Genomic DNA, 20,998 nt, shown 5'->3' on the forward strand with positions numbered 1-20,998 from the left:
CGTACAATAATCAAAGTTGGAATGAAACGATATATTTTGTCAGTCATGATGCGGCACGCAAAGCGGGGATGCAAGCCAGGCGTGGCTTGCGTTTCAATATCCATTATGTATATAACCAGCCTGTCCGTCTGATAAACACACCAATCTAAGTGATGAGTAGTAAAGGACACGTCATTATTAAAGAAAGGAACCGATTTACCGAAGAGGAGGAGGTGAATTACGCATTACGCCGGGTAACATACCTTCGTGGCTTTTTTTTTGTTGTTTTGTTTTGCGCATGGGATTTAACTTCCTATGTTGAACGGTAAACTTCTTTGATTCAACGGACATTTTAATTGCATTAACAGATCCCTTCAGTTGTGCGCCATGGCGGAGGTTGGGAGCTTTCTAGGGACACTCGACTTGGATTTACAGAGTTTCCCCGCACTAGGAAGTATGCCCTTGGCAGAGGCGCCAGCGGGGTTACTGGATGAGAGGCTGGGACAGATTGAGGGGAGGTTACAGCGAGGCTCGCTGACAGATTTCGAGCACCTTAAAGGGATTCTGAGGCGGAGGCAGCTGTACTGTCGGACCGGCTTCCAGCTGGAGATATTCCCCAACGGGACCGTGTACGGGACAAGACAAGACCATAGCAGATTCGGTGAGTTTTTACCAGTTGCATGTGAACTTCGTGTGGTTTTGTGTGCAAAGACCAAGAGAAACATCTTTTGCAACAACTTTTAAATTTGACACCTGGTTATTTATTTGCCGGGGTTTCTTTTCACAAGGAGTTGAGATGCCTTTGATGATAGAGGAGCACCTTTCTCTGTCTTTCCGGTACCAGATGTGTCATATTGAACCGGTAACAGATGATGTGTCATATTGAACCGGTAACAGATGATGTGTCATATTGAACCGGTAACAGATGATGTGTCATATTGAACCGGTAACAGATGATGTGTCATATTGAACCGGTAACAGATGATGTGTCATATTGAACCATAACAGACGATGTGTCATATTGAACCGGTAACAGATGATGAGTCATATTGAACCTCATATTGAACCGGTAACAGATGATGTGTCATATTGAACCGGTAACAGATGATGTGTCATATTGAACCATAACAGACGATGTGTCATATTGAACCGGTAACAGATGATGTGTCATATTGAACCGGTAACAGATGATGTGTCATATTGAACCGGTAACAGATGATGTGTCATATTGAACCATAACAGATGATGTGTCATATTGAACCATAACAGATGATGTGTCATATTGAACCGGTAACAGATGATGTGTCATATTGAACCATAACAGACGATGTGTCATATTGAACCGGTAACAGATGATGTGTCATATTGAACCTCATATTGAACCGGTAACAGATGATGTGTCATATTGAACCGGTAACAGATGATGTGTCATATTGAACCATAACAGACGATGTGTCATATTGAACCGGTAACAGATGATGTGTCATATTGAACCGGTAACAGATGATGTGTCATATTGAACCGGTAACAGATGATGTGTCATATTGAACCGGTAACAGAAGGATTTTACTGCAGGCCATTTGATTCCTATTATGGCCCACTGCTCAGAATATGATTAGTCATATTGCTGAAGGAATTCTGGTGTGTGTGTGTGTGTGTGTGTGAGTGTGTGTGTGTGTGTGTGTGTGTGTGTGTGTGTGTGTGTGTGTGTGTGTGTGTGTGTGTGTGTGTGTGTGTGTGTGTGTGTGTGTGTGTGTGTGTGTGTGTGTGTGTTATCCAGTCAGCAGGACAGCCACATGCCTTCCTTCCCCCCGTCCGACCCACCCTCAGCGGGGCGCTGGAGCACCTGGCAGGCAAGCAGGTGGCTCCCCTGAGAGAGAGAGCTGGACAGGCTGTGGTCCGTGTCTGCTTCTCTGTTTAACTGGTTCTAAGGGACCTGTCGCCTGGCCCACACACCGGCTCGCTCTCTCTCTCCTAATTCTACTATTAATACGAATCATTGGAGGTGTGGTTCCAATCACTATCGCAGACACATGAGGTCACGGAGAACAAATGCACATTCTCTGCATGTCTTGTCCATGCAGTCATTCTGCAGGTGCAGCCTCTCTGTTTGGCTCACTGCCTGCCTGCCTGCCAGGGAGAGAAAGAGAGAGTTGGGGAGAGATTGATGGAGAGAGAGTGAGATGGGGAGAGAGTGATGAGAGGGACAGAGTGATGGGGAGAGAGTGATGGGAGAGAGAGAGAGATATGAGGAGAGAGGGTGAGAGACAGAGAGGGAGATGGGGAGCGAGTGATGGGGGAGAGAGACATAGGGAGAGAGAGAGAAAGAGAGAGAGAGAGAGAAAGAGAGATGGGGAGAGAGAGATGGGGAGGGAGAGAAAGAGAGAGGAAGAGGGGGAGAGAGAGAGAGAGAGGAAGATGGGGAGAGGTGGAGAGAGAGAGATGGGGAGAGAGAGAGAGGAAGATGGGGAGAGAGAGAGAGATGGGAGAGAGAGAGAGGAAGATGGGGAGAGGGAGAGATGGGGAGAGAGAGAGATGGGAGAGAGGGAGAGAGGGAGATGGGGAAAGAGAGAGAGAGAGAGATGGGGAAAGAGAGAGAAGGGGAGAGACAGAGATGGGGAGAGAGAGAGAGATTGATGGGGAAGGAGAGAGAGAGATGGAGAGTTAGAGAGAGAGATGGGGAGAGAAAACGAGAGCGAGGGGGCGAGAGAGAGAAAGAGAGAGTTAGGGGGAGGGGAAGAGAGATGGGGAGAGAGAGAGTTGGGGAGAGAGATGGGAGAGAGAGAGATTGATGGGGAAAGAGAGAGAGATGGGGAGAGATGTGAAGAAAGAGATGGGAGGGGGGAAAGAGAGAGAAGGGGAGAGAGGGAGAGATGGGGAGAGAGAGAGAGAGATTGATTTGGAAAGAGAGAGAGATGGGGAGAGAGGGAGAGATGGGGAGAGAGAGAGATGGGGGGAGAGAGAGAGAGATTGATGGGAAAGAGAGAGAGATGGGGAGAGATATGGAGAGAGAGATGGGAGGTTAGAGAGAGTGTGTGATGGGGAAGAGATAGACAGAGAGAGAGAAAGAGATGGGGAAAGAGATTGTGAAAGAGAGAGAGAGAGAGATAGGGAAAGAGAGAGACAGAGAGATGTGGAAAGAGAGAAACAGAGAGAGAGAGAGAGAGGGGAAGAGAGAGAGGGGGGAGAGAGAGGGGAAGAGAGAGAGAGAGAAAGAAGAGCGAGGGGGAGAGAGACAGAGAGAGAAAGAGAGAGCGAGGGGCGAGAGAGAGATGGGAAGAGAGAGAGTGGTGGGGAGAGAGGGAGAAAGAGACAGAGAGAAATGGGGAGAGAGAGAAATGGGGAGAGAGAGATGGGGAAAGAGAGAGACAGAGAGATGTGGAAAGAGAGAAACAGAGAGAGAGAGCGAGGGGAAGAGAGAGACTGGTGGGGAGAGAATGGGAAAGAGACAGAGAGAAATGGGGAGAGAGAGACGGGGAAAGAGAGAGAGGGGGGGAGAGGGGGGAGAGAGGGAGAAAGAGACAGAGAGAAATGGGAGAGAGAGACGGGGAAAGAGAGAGACAGAGAGAGAGAGGGGGGAGAGAGCATTCCACAGCAGCAAGATGTGACTTGTTGCCACAAGAAAAGATCAACCATTGAAGAACAAACACCATTGTAAATACAACCCATATTTATGTTTAATTATTTCCCCTTTTGTACTTTAACCATTTGTACATCATTACACCACTGTATAGAGACATAATATGACATTTGAAATGTCTTTATTCTTTTGGAGCTTTTGTGAGTGTAATGTTTACTGTTCATTTGTTTGTATACGTTTATTTCACTTTTGTTTATTATCTACTTCACTTGCTTTGGCAATGTTAACATATGTTTCCCATGTCAATAAAGACCCTTGAATTGAATTGAATTGAGAGAGAGAGAGAGAGAGAGAGAGAGAGAGAGAGAGAGAGAGAGAGAGAGAGAGAGAGCCGGTAGTGTACAGGTCTGAACAGGGCTGAGTAGGGCTGAAGAGGGCTGAGTAGGAATAAACAGTGCTGAGTAGGGATAAACAGGGCTGAGTAGGGATAAACAGGGCTGAGTAGGGATAAACAGGGCTGAGTAGGGCTGAGTAGGGATAAACAGGGCTGAGTAGGGATAAACAGGGCTGAGTAGGGATAAACAGGGCTGAGTAGGGATAAACAGGGCTGAGTAGGGCTGAGTAGGGATAAACAGGGCTGAGGAGGGATAAACGGGGCTGAGTAGGGATAAACAGGGCTGAGTAGGGATAAACAGTGCTGAGTAGGGATAAACAGGGCTGAGTAGGGATAAACAGGGCTGAGTAGGGATAAACAGGGCTGAGTAGGGATAAACAGGGCTGAGGAGGGCTGAGTAGGGATAAACAGGGCTGAGTAGGGATAAACAGGGCTGAGTAGGGATAAACAGGGCTGAGTAGGGATAAACAGGGCTGAGGAGGGCTGAGTAGGGATAAACAGGTCTGAGTAGGGATAAACAGGGCTGAGTAGGGATAAACAGGGCTGAGTAGGGATAAACAGGGCTGAGGAGGGATAAACAGGGCTGAGTAGGGATAAACAGGGCTGAGTAGGGATAAACAGGGCTGAGTAGGGATAAACAGGGCTGAGTAGGGATAAACAGGGCTGAGGAGGGATAAACAGGGCTGGGTGGTCTGAGTAGGGATAAACAGGGCTGAGTAGGGATAAACAGGGCTGAGTAGGGATAAACAGGGCTGAGGAGGGCTGAGTAGGGATAAACAGGGCTGAGTAGGGATAAACAGGGCTGAGTAGGGATAAACAGGGCTGAGTAGGGATAAACAGGGCTGAGTAGGGCTGAGTAGGGATAAACAGGGCTGAGTAGGGATAAACAGGGCTGAGTAGGGATAAACAGGGCTGAGTAGGGATAAACAGGGCTGAGTAGGGATAAACAGGGCTGAGTAGGGCTGAGTAGGGATAAACAGGGCTGAGTAGGGATAAACAGGGCTGAGTAGGGCTGAGTAGGGATAAATAGGGCTGAATAGGGATAAACAGGGCTGAGTAGGGATAAACAGGGCTGAGTAGGGCTGAGTAGGGATAAACAGGGCTGAGTAGGGATAAACAGGGCTGAGTAGGGCTGAGTAGGGATAAACAGGGCTGAGGAGGGATAAACAGGGCTGAGTAGGGATAAACAGGGCTGAGTAGGGATAAACAGGGCTGAGTAGGGATAAACAGGGCTGAGTAGGGATAAACAGGGCTGAGGAGGGCTGAGTAGGGATAAACAGGGCTGAGTAGGGATAAACAGGGCTGAGTAGGGATAAACAGGGCTGAGTAGGGATAAACAGGGCTGAGGAGGGCTGAGTAGGGATAAACAGGGCTGAGTAGGGATAAACAGGGCTGAGTAGGGATAAACAGGGCTGAGTAGGGATAAACATGGCTGAGGAGGGATGAGTAGGGATAAACAGGGCTGAGTAGGGATAAACAGGGCTGAGTAGGGATAAACAGGGCTGAGTAGGGATAAACAGGGCTGAGTAGGGATAAACAGGGCTGAGGAGGGATAAACAGGGCTGGGTGGTCTGAGTAGGGATAAACAGGGCTGAGTAGGGATAAACAGGGCTGAGTAGGGATAAACAGGGCTGAGGAGGGCTGAGTAGGGATAAACAGGGCTGAGTAGGGATAAACAGGGCTGAGTAGGGATAAACAGGGCTGAGTAGGGATAAACAGGGCTGAGGAGGGATAAACAGGGCTGAGTAGGGATAAACAGGGCTGAGTAGGGATAAACAGGGCTGAGTAGGGATAAACAGGGCTGAGTAGGGATAAACAGGGCTGAGTAGGGATAAACAGGGCTGAGTAGGGATAAACAGGGCTGAGTAGGGATAAACAGGGCTGAGTAGGGATAAACAGGGCTGAGTAGGGATAAACAGGGCTGAGTAGGGATAAACAGGGCTGAGTAGGGATAAACAGGGCTGAGTAGGGATAAACAGGGCTGAGTAGGGATAAACAGGGCTGAGGAGGGATGAGTAGGGATAAACAGGGCTGAGTAGGGATAAACAGGGCTGAGTAGGGATAAACAGGGCTGAGTAGGGATAAACAGGGCTGAGGAGGGCTGAGTAGGGATAAACAGGGCTGAGTAGGGATAAACAGGGCTGAGTAGGGATAAACAGGGCTGAGTAGGGATAAACAGGGCTGAGGAGGGATAAACAGGGCTGAGTAGGGATAAACAGGGCTGAGTAGGGATAAACAGGGCTGAGTAGGGATAAACAGGGCTGAGTAGGGATAAACAGGGCTGAGGAGGGATAAACAGGGCTGGGTGGTCTGAGTAGGGATAAACAGGGCTGAGTAGGGATAAACAGGGCTGAGTAGGGATAAACAGGGCTGAGGAGGGCTGAGTAGGGATAAACAGGGCTGAGTAGGGATAAACAGGGCTGAGTAGGGATAAACAGGGCTGAGTAGGGATAAACAGGGCTGAGTAGGGATAAACAGGGCTGAGTAGGGCTGAGTAGGGATAAACAGGGCTGAGTAGGGATAAACAGGGCTGAGTAGGGATAAACAGGGCTGAGTAGGGATAAACAGGGCTGAGTAGGGCTGAGTAGGGATAAACAGGGCTGAGTAGGGATAAACAGGGCTGAGTAGGGATAAACAGGGCTGAGTAGGGCTGAGTAGGGATAAACAGGGCTGAGTAGGGATAAACAGGGCTGAGTAGGGATAAACAGGGCTGAGTAGGGCTGAGTAGGGATAAACAGGGCTGAGGAGGGATAAACAGGGCTGAGTAGGGATAAACAGGGCTGAGTAGGGATAAACAGGGCTGAGTAGGGATAAACAGGGCTGAGTAGGGATAAACAGGGCTGGGTAGGGATAAACAGGGCTGAGGAGGGCTGAGTAGGGATAAACAGGGCTGAGTAGGGATAAACAGGGCTGAGTAGGGATAAACAGGGCTGAGGAGGGCTGAGTAGGGATAAACAGGGCTGAGTAGGGATAAACAGGGCTGAGTAGGGATAAACAGGGCTGAGTAGGGATAAACAGGGCTGAGGAGGGCTGAGTAGGGATAAACAGGGCTGAGTAGGGATAAACAGGGCTGAGTAGGGATAAACAGGGCTGAGGAGGGCTGAGTAGGGATAAACAGGGCTGAGTAGGGATAAACAGGGCTGAGTAGGGATAAACAGGGCTGAGTAGGGATAAACAGGGCTGAGTAGGGATAAACAGGGCTGAGTAGGGATAAACAGGGCTGGGTAGGGATAAACAGGGCTGAGTAGGGATAAACAGGGCTGAGTAGGGATAAACAGGGCTGAGTAGGGATAAACAGGGCTGAGTAGGGATAAACAGGGCTGAGTAGGGATAAACAGGGCTGAGTAGGGATAAACAGGGCTGAGTAGGGATAAACAGGGCTGAGGAGGGATGAGTAGGGATAAACAGGGCTGAGTAGGGATAAACAGGGCTGAGTAGGGATAAACAGGGCTGAGTAGGGATAAACAGGGCTGAGTAGGGATAAACAGGGCTGAGGAGGGATAAACAGGGCTGGGTGGTCTGAGTAGGGATAAACAGGGCTGAGTAGGGATAAACAGGGCTGAGTAGGGATAAACAGGGCTGAGGAGGGCTGAGTAGGGATAAACAGGGCTAAGTAGGGATAAACAGGGCTGAGTAGGGATAAACAGGGCTGAGTAGGGATAAACAGGGCTGAGTAGGGATAAACAGGGCTGAGTAGGGATAAACAGGGCTGGGTAGGGATAAACAGGGCTGAGTAGGGCTGAGTAGGGATAAACAGGGCTGAGGAGGGCTGAGTAGGGATAAACAGGGCTGAGTAGGGATAAACAGGGCTGAGTAGGGATAAACAGGGCTGAGTAGGGATAAACAGGGCTGAGTAGGGATAAACAGGGCTGAGTAGGGATAAACAGGGCTGAGTAGGGATAAACAGGGCTGAGTAGGGATAAACAGGGCTGGGTAGGGATAAACAGGGCTGAGTAGGGATAAACAGGGCTGAGTAGGGATAAACAGGGCTGAGTAGGGATAAACAGGGCTGAGTAGGGATAAACAGGGCTGAGTAGGGATAAACAGGGCTGAGTAGGGATAAACAGGGCTGGGTGGTCTGCCCACACCAGGAAGGTGTTTGATTCTGGCTTCACTTTGGGTTAGAGCAGGTGTCCGTGCTGGGAGGCTGGGAGAGAGAAGAGAGGGAGGGTTCCCTGGCAGCATCATCGTAGAGGATCAGAGAGTTCTTCCCTTTCATTCCCTGGCAGCATCATCGTAGAGGATCAAAGATTTCTGCCCTTTCATTCCCTGCCAGCATCATCGTAGAGGATCAGAGAGAGCTGCCCTTTCATTCCCTGCCAGCATCATCGTAGAGGATCAGAGAGAGTTCTGCTCTTTCATTCCCTGCCAGCATCATCGTAGAGGATCAGAGAGAGCTGCTCTTTCATTCCCTGGCAGCATCATCGTAGAGGATCAGAGAGTTCTTCCCTTTCATTCCCCTGGCAGCATCATCGTAGAGGATCAAAGATTTCTGCCCTTTCATTCCCTGGCAGCATCATCGTAGAGGATCAGAGAGTTCTTCCTTTCATTCCCTGCCAGCATCATCGTAGAGGATCAGAGAGAGCTGCTCTTTCATTCCCTGCCAGCATCATTGTAGAGGATCAGAGAGAGCTGCTCTTGTCATTCCCTGGCAGCATCATTGTAGAGGATCAGAGAGTTCTGCTCTTTCATTCCCTGCCAGCATCATCGTAGAGGATCAAAGAGTTCTGCTCTTTCATTCCCTGCCAGCATCATCGTAGAGGATCAGCGAGTTCTGCCCTTTCATTCCCTGCCAGCATCATCGTAGAGGATTAGGGAGCAGGACGAGGCTGTTTGCGTCTCCAAATGGCATCCTATTGCCCTGGTCAAAAGTAGTGCACTACATTTGGACCACAGCCCGGGTGTTGTTGTGTCCTGGCCAGGGGAGGACCGGACGTTAAACACCAATAAACAGTCAGCTGTGATAGTGTTTATCCAGTTTATATAAACTAATAGAAAACATCCTTGTTCAGGTTTCAGGTAGAGACCAAATACTGTGGGAAAAACATTCAATATGTTCTGTCTATGGGCTCTGGTCAAAAGTAGCACACTATAAAGGGAATAATAGGGTGCCATTTGGGACGCACCTCAGAGAGAGAAACACCTAGAACGAGTGGGACGCACCTCACTTTATCAGAGTGCTATGAGCCCTGGTCAAAAGTGCACTATATAGGGAGTAGGGTTCCATAGGGCTCTGGTCTAAAGTAGTGCACTATATAGGGAATAGGGTTCCATAGGGCTCTGGTATAAAGTAGTGCACTATATAGGGAGTAGGGTTCCATAGGGCTCTGGTATAAAGTAGTGCACTATATAGGGAATAGGGTTCCATAGGGCTCTGGTATAAAGTAGTGCACTATATAGGGAATAGGGTTCCATAGGGCTCTGGTCTAAAGTAGTGCACTATATAGGGAATAGGGTTCCATTTGGGGCTCAAACCTTCAAAGTTCTCGTATGAATATTTGCTACTAACACCAAGAACTGGACCCGCGGCGGCTCCACCCGGGCCAGCGCCCCGTGCTTCCATGGCGACCCTCCTACTAGTCACGGCGTAGCTTGGCAACGGCCCACGCAGCCATCAGGAGGGTAACAGTAGCCCTGTCCCTAGATCAGTATCATGCCAACATAATTGTACATAGTGGGAGACTTGTGTTGTTTAGCGTCCTATTGCGACAGTTCCCAGGACAGTCTTCTAGGTAATGGATAGAGTTGGTTATATTTCTATTCTATATGCTATTCACCCAGGCTAGGACAGACTGTGTGTTATCTAACTCTAAACACTATGCTAGTCACCCAGGCTAGGACAGACTGTGTGTTATCTAGCTCTAAACACTGTGCTAGTCACCCAGGCTAGGACAGACTGTGTGTTATCTAGCTCTAAACACTGCTGCTCTCCAGAAGTTGTATGGGGTGATCACCGAGTCAAACCTTATTAACGTCCAAAGCTTCGCAAAGCTCTGCAATGTTTTGTTGTCTGTTCATTTTTTTTTTTAAATCACAGGTCTACTACACCTGTAAGCGAGCCACGGCTCAGAGAGCGCTGAGAGTGAAGCGGACTGTTCATCAGCTGATATTCAGAAGCTCCATTCTGGGCTTCTGAAACCTCTGGATATTCATTCAGAACCTAACAGCAGTGTACATTCCTCAGTGCCTCAAGTTCTCCAATGAACTGTATCCAACTTTCCAAGATGGCGTAGCAGACGGGGTATTACTTTTTTGTATTTTTCGTCTTTTTTTTTGTTGCATTATTTTAAATTTCTTTTCAATCTCTTTTTCCATTTTTAAATTAAATATACGGGTCAATCGACCACCCCTCATCACTGTCAAACGCTCCCTGAAACACTTCAGCGAGCAAGCCTTTCTAATCGACCTGGCCCGGGTATCCTGGAAGGATAATGACCTCATCCCATCAGACGAGGATGCCTGGTTATTCTTTAAAAGTGCCTTCCTCACCATCTTAAATAAGCCCCATTCAATAAATGTAGAACCAGGAACAGATATCGCCCTTGGTTCACTCCAGACCTGACTGCCCTTGACCAGCACAAAAACATCCTGTGGCGGACTGCATTAGCATCGAATAGTCCCTGCGATATGCAACTTTTCCGGGAAGTCGGGAACCAATACACGCAGTCAGTCAGGAAAGCAAAGACTAGCTTTTTCAAACAGAAATTTGCATCCTGTAGCACAAACTCCAAAAAGTTCTGGGACACTGTAAAGTCCATGGTGAACAAGAGCACCTCCTCGCAGCTGCCCACTGCACTGAGGCTAGGAAACACTGTCACCACCGATAAATCCACGATAATTGAGAATTTCAATAAGCATTTCTCTACGGCTGGCCATGCTTTCCACCTGGCTACTCCAACCCCGGCCAACAGCTCCGCGCCCCCCGCAGCTACTTGCCCAAGCCTCCCCAGATTCTCCTTCATCCAAATCCAGAGAGAAGATGTTCTGAAAGAGCTGCAAAACCTGGACCCGTACAAATCAGCCGGGCGAGACAATCTGGACCCGCTCGTTCTAAAATTATCCGCCGCCATTGTTGCAACCTCTATTACTAGCCTGTTCAACCTCTCTTTTGTATCGTCCAAGATCCCTAAAGATTGGAAAGCTGCCGCGGTCATCCCCCTCTTCAAAGGGGGTGACACTCTAGACCCAAACTGTTATAGACCGATATCCATCCTGCCCTGCCTTTCTAAAGTCTTCGAAAGCCAAGTCAATAAACAGATCACTGACCATTTCGAATCCCACCGTGCCTTCTCTGCTGTGCAATCCGGTTTCCGAGCTGGTCACGGGTGCACCTCAGCCACGTTCAAGGTACTAAACGACATCATAACCTCCATCGATAAAAGACAGTACTGTGCAGCCGTCTTCATCGACCTGGCCAAGGCTTTCGACTCTGTCAATCACCGTATTCTTATCGGCACTCTCAATAGCCTTGGTTAGAAGCACAAGCATTTTGCTACACTTGCATTAACACCTGCTAACCATGTGTATGTGACAAATAAATTTGATTTGATTTGGTTTCTCAAATGACTGCCTCGCCTGGTTCACCAACTACTTCTCAGATAGAGTTCAGTGTGTTAAATCAGAGGGCCTGTTGTCCGGACTTCTGGCAGTTTCTATGGGGGTACCACAGGGTTCAATTCTCGGGCCAACTCTTTTCTCTGTATATTTCAATGATGTCACTCTTGCTGCAGGTGATTCCCTGATCCACCTCTCCGCAGACGACACCATTCTGTATACATCTGGCCCTTCCTTGGACACTGTGTTAACAACCCTCCAAACAAGCTTCAATGCCATACAACAATACTTCCGTGGTCTCCAACTGCTCTTAAACACTAGTAAAACCAAATGCATGCTCTTCAACCGTTCGCTGCCCGCACCCGCCCGCCCGACAAGCATCACTACTTTGGACGGTTCTAACTTAGAATATGTGGACAACTATAAATACCTAGGTGTCTGGCTAGCCTGTAAACTCTCCTTCCAGACTCACATTAAACATGCCCAATTCAAAATTAAATCTAGAATCGGCTTCCTATTTCACAACAAAGGCTCCTTCACTCACGCCGCCAAACATACCCTCGTAAAACTGACTATCCTACCGATCCTCGACTTCGGCGATGTCATTTACAAAATAGCTTCCAATACTCTACTCAGCGAACTGGATGCAGTCTATCACAGTGCCATCCGTTTTGTTACCAAAGCACCATATACCACCCACCACTGCAACCTGTATGCTCTAGTCGGCTAGCCCTCGCTACATATTCGTCGCCAGACCCACTGGCTCCAAGTCGATGCTAGGTAAAGCTCAGCTCACTGGTCACGATAACAACACCCACCCGTAGCACGCGCTCCAGCAGGTATATCTCACTGGTCATCCCCAAAGCCAACATATCCTTTGGCCGCCTTTCCTTCCAGTTCTCTGCTGCCAATGACTGGAACGAATTGAAAAAAATCACTGAAGTTGGAGACTTATATCTCCCTCATTAACTTCAAGCATCGGCTGTCATCGGCATCGGCTAACCGATCGCTGCAGCTGTACACAGCCCGTCTGTAAATAGCCCAACCAATTACTTACCTCATCTCCATATTGTTTTTATTAACTTTTTTGCTCTTTTGCACACCAGTATTTCTACTTGCACATCCTCATCTGCTCATCTATCACTCCAGTGTTATTTGCTAAATTGTAATTATTTCGCCACTCTGGCCTATTTTTTTGCCTTACCTCCTTACTCCATTTGCACACACTGTATATATAGACTTTCTATTTTGTTATTGGCTGTATGTTTGTTTATTCCATGTGTAACTCTGTGCTGTTGTTTTTGTCGCAATCTTGGCCAGGTCGCAGTTGTAAATGAGAACTTGTTCTCAACTGGCCTACCTGGTTAAATAAAGGTGAAATATATATTTATTTTGAACTTGAAAAGTGGAAAAGCCTTGTCCACCTCCATGCCCTTCAGGATGTTGATGCTCTCTGTGTCCTGTGAGATCCCTAAACGCGTACGTGGAGCAGACTCAGGCGATCCGTCGCTCTGATCAGCCTAAGGGAGTTGTCACCTCCTGGGCACTGCTTTAAGGGAGTTGTCACCTCCTGGGCACTGCTTTAAGGGAGTTGCCACCTCCTGGGCACTGCTTTAAGGGAGTTGTCACTTCCTGGGCACTGCTTTAAGGGAGTTGTCACTTCCTGGGCACTGCTTTAAGGGAGTTGCCACCTCCTGGGCACTGCTTTAAGGGAGTTTCCACCTCCTGGGCACTGCTTTAAGGGAGTTGTCACCTCCTGGGCACTGCTTTAAGGGAGTTGCCACCTTCTGGGCACTGCCTTAAGGGAGTTGTCACCTCCTGGGCACTGCTTTAAGGGAGTTGTCACCTCCTGGGCACTGCTTTAAGGGAGTTGCCACCTCCTGGGCACTGCTTTAAGGGAGTTGTCACCTCCTGGGCACTGCTTTAAGGGAGTTGTCACTTCCTGGGCACTGCTTTAAGGGAGTTGCCACCTCCTGGGCACTGCTTAAGGGAGTTGTCACCTCCTGGGCACTGCTTTAAGGGAGTTGCCACCTCCTGGGCACTGCTTTAAGGGAGTTGCCACCTCCTGGGCACTGCTTTAAGGGAGTTGCCACCTCCTGGGCACTGCTTAAGGGAGTCCCCCTCTCTGACATACAGTACCAGTCAAAAGTTTGGACACACATACTCATTCAAGGGTTTGTCTTTATTTTCTACATTGTAGAATAATAGTGAAGACAGCAAAACTATGAAATAACACATTCGGAATCATGTAGTAACCAAAAGAGTGTTAAACAAATCCAAATATATTTTAGATTATTCAAAGTAGCCACCCTTTGCCTTGATGACAGCTTTGCACACTCTTGTCATTCTCTCAACCAGCTTCACCTGGAATGCTTTTTCAACAGTCTTGAAGGAGATCCAAAATATGCTGATCCCTTGTTTGTTGCTTTTCGTTTACTCTGCGGTCCAACTCATCCCAAACCATCTCAATTGAGTTGAGGTTGGGTGATTGTGGAGGCCAAGTTATCTGATGCAGCACTCCATCAATCTCCTTCTTGGTCAAATAGCCCTTACACAGCCTGGAGGTGTGTTGGGTCATTGTCCTGTTGAAAAACAAATGATAGTCCCACTAAGCCCAAACCAGATGAGATGGCGTATCACTGCAGAATGCTGTGGCAGCCATCCTGGTTAAGTGTGCATTGAATTCTAAATAAATCACTGACAGTGTCACCAGCAAAGCACCCCCACAACATCACACCTCCTCCTCCATGCTTCACGGTGGGAACCACACATGAGGTGATCATACATTTACTTACTCTTCGTCTCACAAAGACGCAGAGTAAGGACAGGTTTCCACCGGTCTAATGTCCATTGCTCGTGTTTGTTGTCCCAAGCAAGTCTCTTCTTTATTATTGGTGTCCTTTAGTAGTGGTTTCTTTGCAGCAATTCGAAGGCCTGATTCACGCAGTCTCCTCTGAACAGTTGATATTGAAATGTGTCTGTTACTTGAACTCTGTGAAGCATTTATTTGGGCTGCAATCTGAGGTGATGTTAACTCTAATGAACTTATCCTCTGCAGCAGAGGTAACTCTGGATCTTCCTTTCCTGTGGCGGTCCTCATGAGAGCCTGCTTCATCATAGCGCTTGATGGTTTTTGCAACTGCACTTGAAGAAACTTTCAAAGTTCTTGACATTTTCCAGATTGACTGACCTTCATGTCTTAAAGTAATGATGGACTGTCGTTTCTCTTTGCTTATTTGAGCTGTTCTTGCCATAATATATACTTGGTCTTTTACCAAATAGGGCTATCTTCTGTATACCACCCCTACCTTGTCACAACACAACTGATTGGCTCAAACGCATTAAGAAGGAAAGAAATTCCACAAATTAACTTTTAATAAGGCACATCTGTTAATTGAAATTCATTCCAGGGGACTACCTCATGAAGCTGGTTGAGAGAATGCCAAGAGTGTGCAAAGATGTCATCAAGGCAAAGGGTGGCTACTTTTGAAGAATGTGAAATTTAAAATATGTTTTGATTTGTTTAACACTTTTTTGGTTATTACATGATTTCATGTGTTATTTCATAGTTTTGATGTCTTCACTATTATTCTACAATGTTGAAAATAGTAAAAAAAAATAAAGAAAAACCCTTGAATGAGTAGGTGTGTGTGTCCAAACTTTTGACTGGCACTGTATATTAAAAAAAAATGTGGACGCACAAAACATTTTAGGCAACAGGGATCTTGATCCAGGAGGGGATTTAATGTCTCTGCTGTAACCAATAAGCTTGATCTTGACATCTACTCTCTTAGCTAGCAAGTTAGCAAGTTAGCAAGTTAGCAAGTTAGCAAGTTAGCAAAGAAAATGCAAAGCTGGAGCCCTGTGCTGGATGTCATTTATTTGGTTTCTTCTAGTTCTACTTCTATAACTTCTAGTTCTACTTCTATAATTTCTAGTCCTACTTCTATAACTTATAGAGCTACTTCTATAACTTATAGATCTACTTCTATAAATTCTATATCTTCTAGTTCTACTTCTATAACTTATAGTTCTACTTCTATAACTTCTAGTTCTACTTCTATAACTTATAGTTGTACTTCTATAATTTCTAGATCTACTTCTATAACTTATAGTTCTACTTCTATAACTTCTAGTTCTACTTCTATAACTTATAGTTGTACTTCTATAATTTCTAGATCTACTTCTATAACTTATAGTTCTACTTCTATAACTTATAGTTCTACTTCTATAACTTCTAGTTCTACTTCTATAACTTCTATAACTTATAGTTCTACTTCTATAACTTATAGATCTACTTCTATAACTTCTAGATCTACTTCTATAACGTATAGATCTACTTCTATAACTTATAGATCTACTTCTATAACTTATAGATCTACTTATATAACTTCTAGATCTACTTCTATAACTTATAGTTCTACTTCTATAACGTCTAGATCTACTTCTATAACTTATAGATCTACTTCTATAACTTATAGATCTACTTCTATAACTTATAGATCTACTTCTATAACTTATAGTTCTACTTCTATAACTTATAGTTCTACATCTATAACTTCTAGATCTACTTCTATAACTTCTAGATCTACTTCTATAACTTATAGATCTACTTCTATAACTTATAGATCTACTTCTATAACTTATAGATCTACTTATATAACTTATAGATCTACTTCTATAACTTATAGATCTACTTCTATAACTTATAGATCTACTTCTATAACTTAGAGATCTACTTCTATAACTTATAGTTCTACTTCTATAACCTATAGTTCTACTTCTATAACTTCTAGATCTACTTCTATAACTTATAGATCTACTTCTATAACTTATAGATCTACTTCTATAACTTATAGATCTACTTCTATAACTTCTAGTTCTACTTCTATAACTTATAACTTCTAGATCTACTTCTATAACTTCTATAACTTATAGATCTACTTCTATCACTTCTATAACTTATAGTTCTACTTCTATAATTTCTAGTTCTACTTCTATAACTTATAGTTCTACTTCTATAACTTATAGTTCTACTTCTATAATTTCTAGTTATACTTCTATAACTTATATAACTTCTAGATCTACTTCTATAACTTATATAACTTCTAGATCTACTTCTATAACTTCTATAACTTATAGTTCTACTTCTATAATTTCTAGATCTACTTCTCTAACTTCTATAACTTATAGTTCTACTTCTATAATTTCTAGATCTATCTCTATATCTCTTACAGGTGTTGTCTCTGTCCTCTCCATCGTGGAGTTCATCAGTCTGGCCAGTGCTATAAGTTAAACTATATCTCTGACAGGTGTTGTCTCTGTCCTCTCCATCGTGGAGTTCATCAGTCTGGCCAGTGCTATAAGTTAAACTATATCTCTGACAGGTTTTGTCTCTGTCCTCTCCAGGTATCCTAGAGTTCATCAGTCTGGCTGTAGGGCTGGTCAGTATTAGAGGAGTGGATGCAGGACTCTACCTGGGCATGAACGAGAGAGGAGAGCTCTATGGGTCGGTAAGTTAAACACTCCTCCTCTCCTCTTTCCGCCTCTACATATTCTCTCCTCCTCTTCTCTCCTCCCTCCTATCCTCTCCTCTCTCCTCTCCTTGCCTCCTCCCTCCCTCCTCTCCTCTCCTCCCTCCCTCCCTCCCTCCCTCCCTCCCTCCCTCCCTCCCTCCCTCCCTCCCTCCTGTCCTCCTCTCCTTTCCTCCCTCATCTCCTCTCCTCCTCTCCCCTCCTTCCTCTACTCCCTCTTCTCCCTCTTCTCCCTCCTCTCCTCCTCTCCTTTCCTCCCTCTCCTCCCTCCCCTCCCCTCCTTCCTCTCCTCCCTGCCCTCCTCTCCCCTCCTCTCCTCTCCTCCATAGCCGAGGGAAGATGTTTTGAGTTGGGGGTGCTGGGGTGCTGGGGGGGGGGGGTAGAATCATAAAACATTGCATGCATCTATGATTGCATTTGCGTAGTGGCATACAGTTGAGCAGACACGTTTTTAGGATTTCCACACATTTTCTTGTAGCAGATTCTGTAATTGTTTTTTGCATTTCATGCAATTCTATGTCATATACATGATAGAAGAATTTAGCATAATAGCCTATGGTAGCCTATAGCCTATGATAGCCTATAGCCTATGGTAACCTATGGTAGCCTATAGCCTATGGTAGCCTATGGTAGCCTATAGCCTATGATAGCCTATAGCCTATGGTAGCCTATGGTAGCCTATAGCCTATGGTAGCCTATAGCCTATGGTAACTTATGGTAGCCTATAGCCTATGGTAGCCTATGGTAGCCTATAGCCTATGGTAGCCTATAGCCTATGATAGCCTATAGCCTATGGTAACCTATGGTAGCCTATAGCCTATGGTAGCCTATGGTAGCCTATAGCCTATGGTAGCCTATAGCCTATGGTAACCTATAGCCTATGGTAGCCTATAGGCTATGGTAGCCTATAGCCTATGGTAGCCTATGGTAGCCTATAGCCTATGGTAACCTATAGCCTATGGTAACCTATAGCCTATGGTAGCCTATTTAACTAGGCAAGTCAGTTAAGAACAAATTCTTATTTACAATGACGGCCCAGGAACAGTGGGTTCACTGCCTGTTCAGGGGCAGAATGACAGATTTGTACCTTGTCAGCTGGGGGATTTAAACTTGCAACCTACCCTGCCGCCCCTATAGCCTATGGTAGCCTATGTAGCCTATAGCCTATGGTAGCCTATGTAGCCTATAGCCTATGGTAGCCTATAGTAGCCTATAGTAGCCTATAGCCTATGGTAGCCTATAGTAGCCTATAGCTTATGGTAGCCTATAGCCTATGGTAGCCTTTAGCCTATGGTAGCCTATGTAGCCTATAGCCTATGGTAGCCTATAGCCTATGGTAGCATATAGCCTATGGTAGCCTATAGCCTATGGTAACCTATATCCTATGTAGCCTATAGCCTATGGTAGCCTATGGTAGCCTATGGTAGCCTATAGCCTATGGTAGCCTATGTAGCCTATGGTAGCCTATAGCCTATGGTAGCCTATGGTAGCCTATGGTAGCCTATGGTAACCTATATCCTATCCTATGTAGCCTATAGCCTATGGTAGCCTATGGTAGCCTATGGTAGCCTATAGCCTATGGTAGCATATAGCCTATGGTAGCCTATAGCCTATGGTAGCATATAGCCTATGGTAGCCTATAGCCTATGGTAGCCTATAGCCTATGGTAACCTATATCCTATGTAGCCTATAGCCTATGGTAGCCTATGGTAGCCTATAGCCTATGATAACCTATATCCTATGTAGCCTATAGCCTATGGTAGCCTATGGTAGCCTATAGCCTATGGTAGCCTATAGCCTATGTAGCCTGTAGCCTATGGTAGCCTATAGCCTATGGTAGCCTATAACCTATGGTAGTCTATAGCCTATGGTAGCCTATGGTAGCCTATAGCCTATGGTAGCCTATAGCCTATGGTAGCCTATGTAGCCTGTAGCCTATGGTAGCCTATAGCCTATGGTAGCCTATGGTAGCCTATAGCCTATGGTAGCCTATGGTAGCCTATAGCCTATGGTAGCCTATAGCCTATGGTAGCCTATAACCTATGGTAGTCTATAGCCTATGGTAGCCTATAGCCTATGGTAGCCTATGGTAGCCTATGGTAGCCTATGGTAACCTATATCCTATCCTATGTAGCCTATAGCCTATGGTAGCCTATGGTAGCCTATGGTAGCCTATAGCCTATGGTAGCATATAGCCTATGGTAGCCTATAGCCTATGGTAGCATATAGCCTATGGTAGCCTATAGCCTATGGTAGCCTATAGCCTATGGTAACCTATATCCTATGTAGCCTATAGCCTATGGTAGCCTATGGTAGCCTATAGCCTATGATAACCTATATCCTATGTAGCCTATAGCCTATGGTAGCCTATAGCCTATGGTAGCCTATAACCTATGGTAGCCTATAGCCTATGGTAGCCTATGGGTAGCCTATGGTAGCCTATAGCCTATGGTAGCCCATAGCCTATGGTAGCCTATAACCTATGGTAGCATATAGCCTATGGTAGCATATAGCCTATGGTAGCATATAGCCAATGGTAGCCTAAAAGTATATGGCCTTTTCTGTAGCCTACAAGCTGGAGATCAAATTAATGACAATTTCATGAGACAGACACTTTTTACATCTTGCACGTTTGCCTGTCAAGAACCCTAACCTAAATGGCGCCCAGTCATATAAAAAATGCTCTTCGTTGTGAATATGGCATAAACAAAGGACAGGTCAAGGGGCTAAATTGGCGTAATAATTAGTGAAAAATAAAATACGTTTCCCGCCGTGTAAACACATTGCTTCTGATTTCAAATCGGCTCTAGCTAACTCCTAATGAAGCTTAAATAGCCAAAACGATTAATCACAGGAATCAGGCTACAGTCCAGTATTACAGGCTGACACTGTAGGCTACAGTCCAGTATTACAGGCTGACACTGCAGGCTACAGTCCAGTATTACAGGCTGACACTGTAGGCTACAGTCCAGTATTACAGGCTGACACTGCAGGCTACAGTCCAGTATTACAGGCTGACACTGCAGGCTACAGTCCAGTATTACAGGCTGACACTGCAGGCTACAATCCAGTATTACAGGCTGACACTGCAGGCTACAGTCCAGTATTGTGGGATGACACTGCAGGCTACAGTCCAGTATTACAGGCTGACACTGCAGGCTACAGTCTAGTATTGTGGGATGACTCTGCAGGCTACAGTCCAGTATTACAGGCTGACACTGCAGGCTACAGTCCAGTATTACAGGCTGACACTGCAGGCTACAGTCCAGTATTGTGGGATGACACTGCAGGCTACAGTCCAGTATTACAGGCTGACACTGCAGGCTACAGTCCAGTATTACAGGCTGACACTGCAGGCTACAGTCTAGTATTACAGGCTGACACTGCAGGCTACAGTCCAGTATTACAGGCTGACACTGCAGGCTACAGTCCAGTATTACAGGCTGACACTGCAGGCTACAGTCCAGTATTACAGGCTGACACTGCAGGCTACAGTCCAGTATTGTGGGATGACACTGCAGGCTACAGTCCAGTATTACAGGCTGACACTGCAGGCTACAGTCCAGTATTGTGGGATGACACTGCAGGCTACAGTCCAGTATTACAGGCTGACACTGTAGGCTACAGTCCAGTATTACAGGCTGACACTGCAGGCTACAGTCCAGTATTACAGGCTGACACTGCAGGCTACAGTCCAGTATTACAGGCTGACACTGCAGGCTACAGTCCAGTATTACAGGCTGACACTGCAGGCTACAGTCCAGTATTACAGGCTGACACTGCAGGCTACAGTCCAGTATTACAGGCTGACACTGCAGGCTACAGTCCAGTATTACAGGCTGACACTGCAGGCTACAGTCCAGTATTACAGGCTGACACTGTAGGCTATACCCCAGTAATACATTTTTTCTTATTTTTTTATCCATGGACCGGACCAGATCTGAACCAATCGTAAAT

The 20,998-nt window shown here is 46.1% G+C and overlaps 1 protein-coding gene across 1 annotated transcript in view; it reads left to right on the forward strand.

The window, feature by feature from the left end:
* The first annotated feature begins 310 nt into the window (after positions 1-310).
* Positions 311-20,998, forward strand: part of fgf16 (fibroblast growth factor 16) — a 61,801-nt gene continuing 41,113 nt past the window's right edge. The window contains exons 1-2 of the mRNA XM_045719404.2: positions 311-640; positions 16,917-17,020. Coding sequence (XP_045575360.1) covers positions 367-640; positions 16,917-17,020 — 378 coding nt within the window. The 5' untranslated portion in view covers positions 311-366. The remainder of the gene's footprint in view (positions 641-16,916; positions 17,021-20,998) is intronic.

The sequence above is a fragment of the Salmo salar genome, chromosome 05 (assembly GCF_965601325.2).
Source record: "Salmo salar chromosome 05, fSalSal1, whole genome shotgun sequence".
Taxonomy (NCBI): Eukaryota; Metazoa; Chordata; class Actinopteri; order Salmoniformes; family Salmonidae; genus Salmo; species Salmo salar.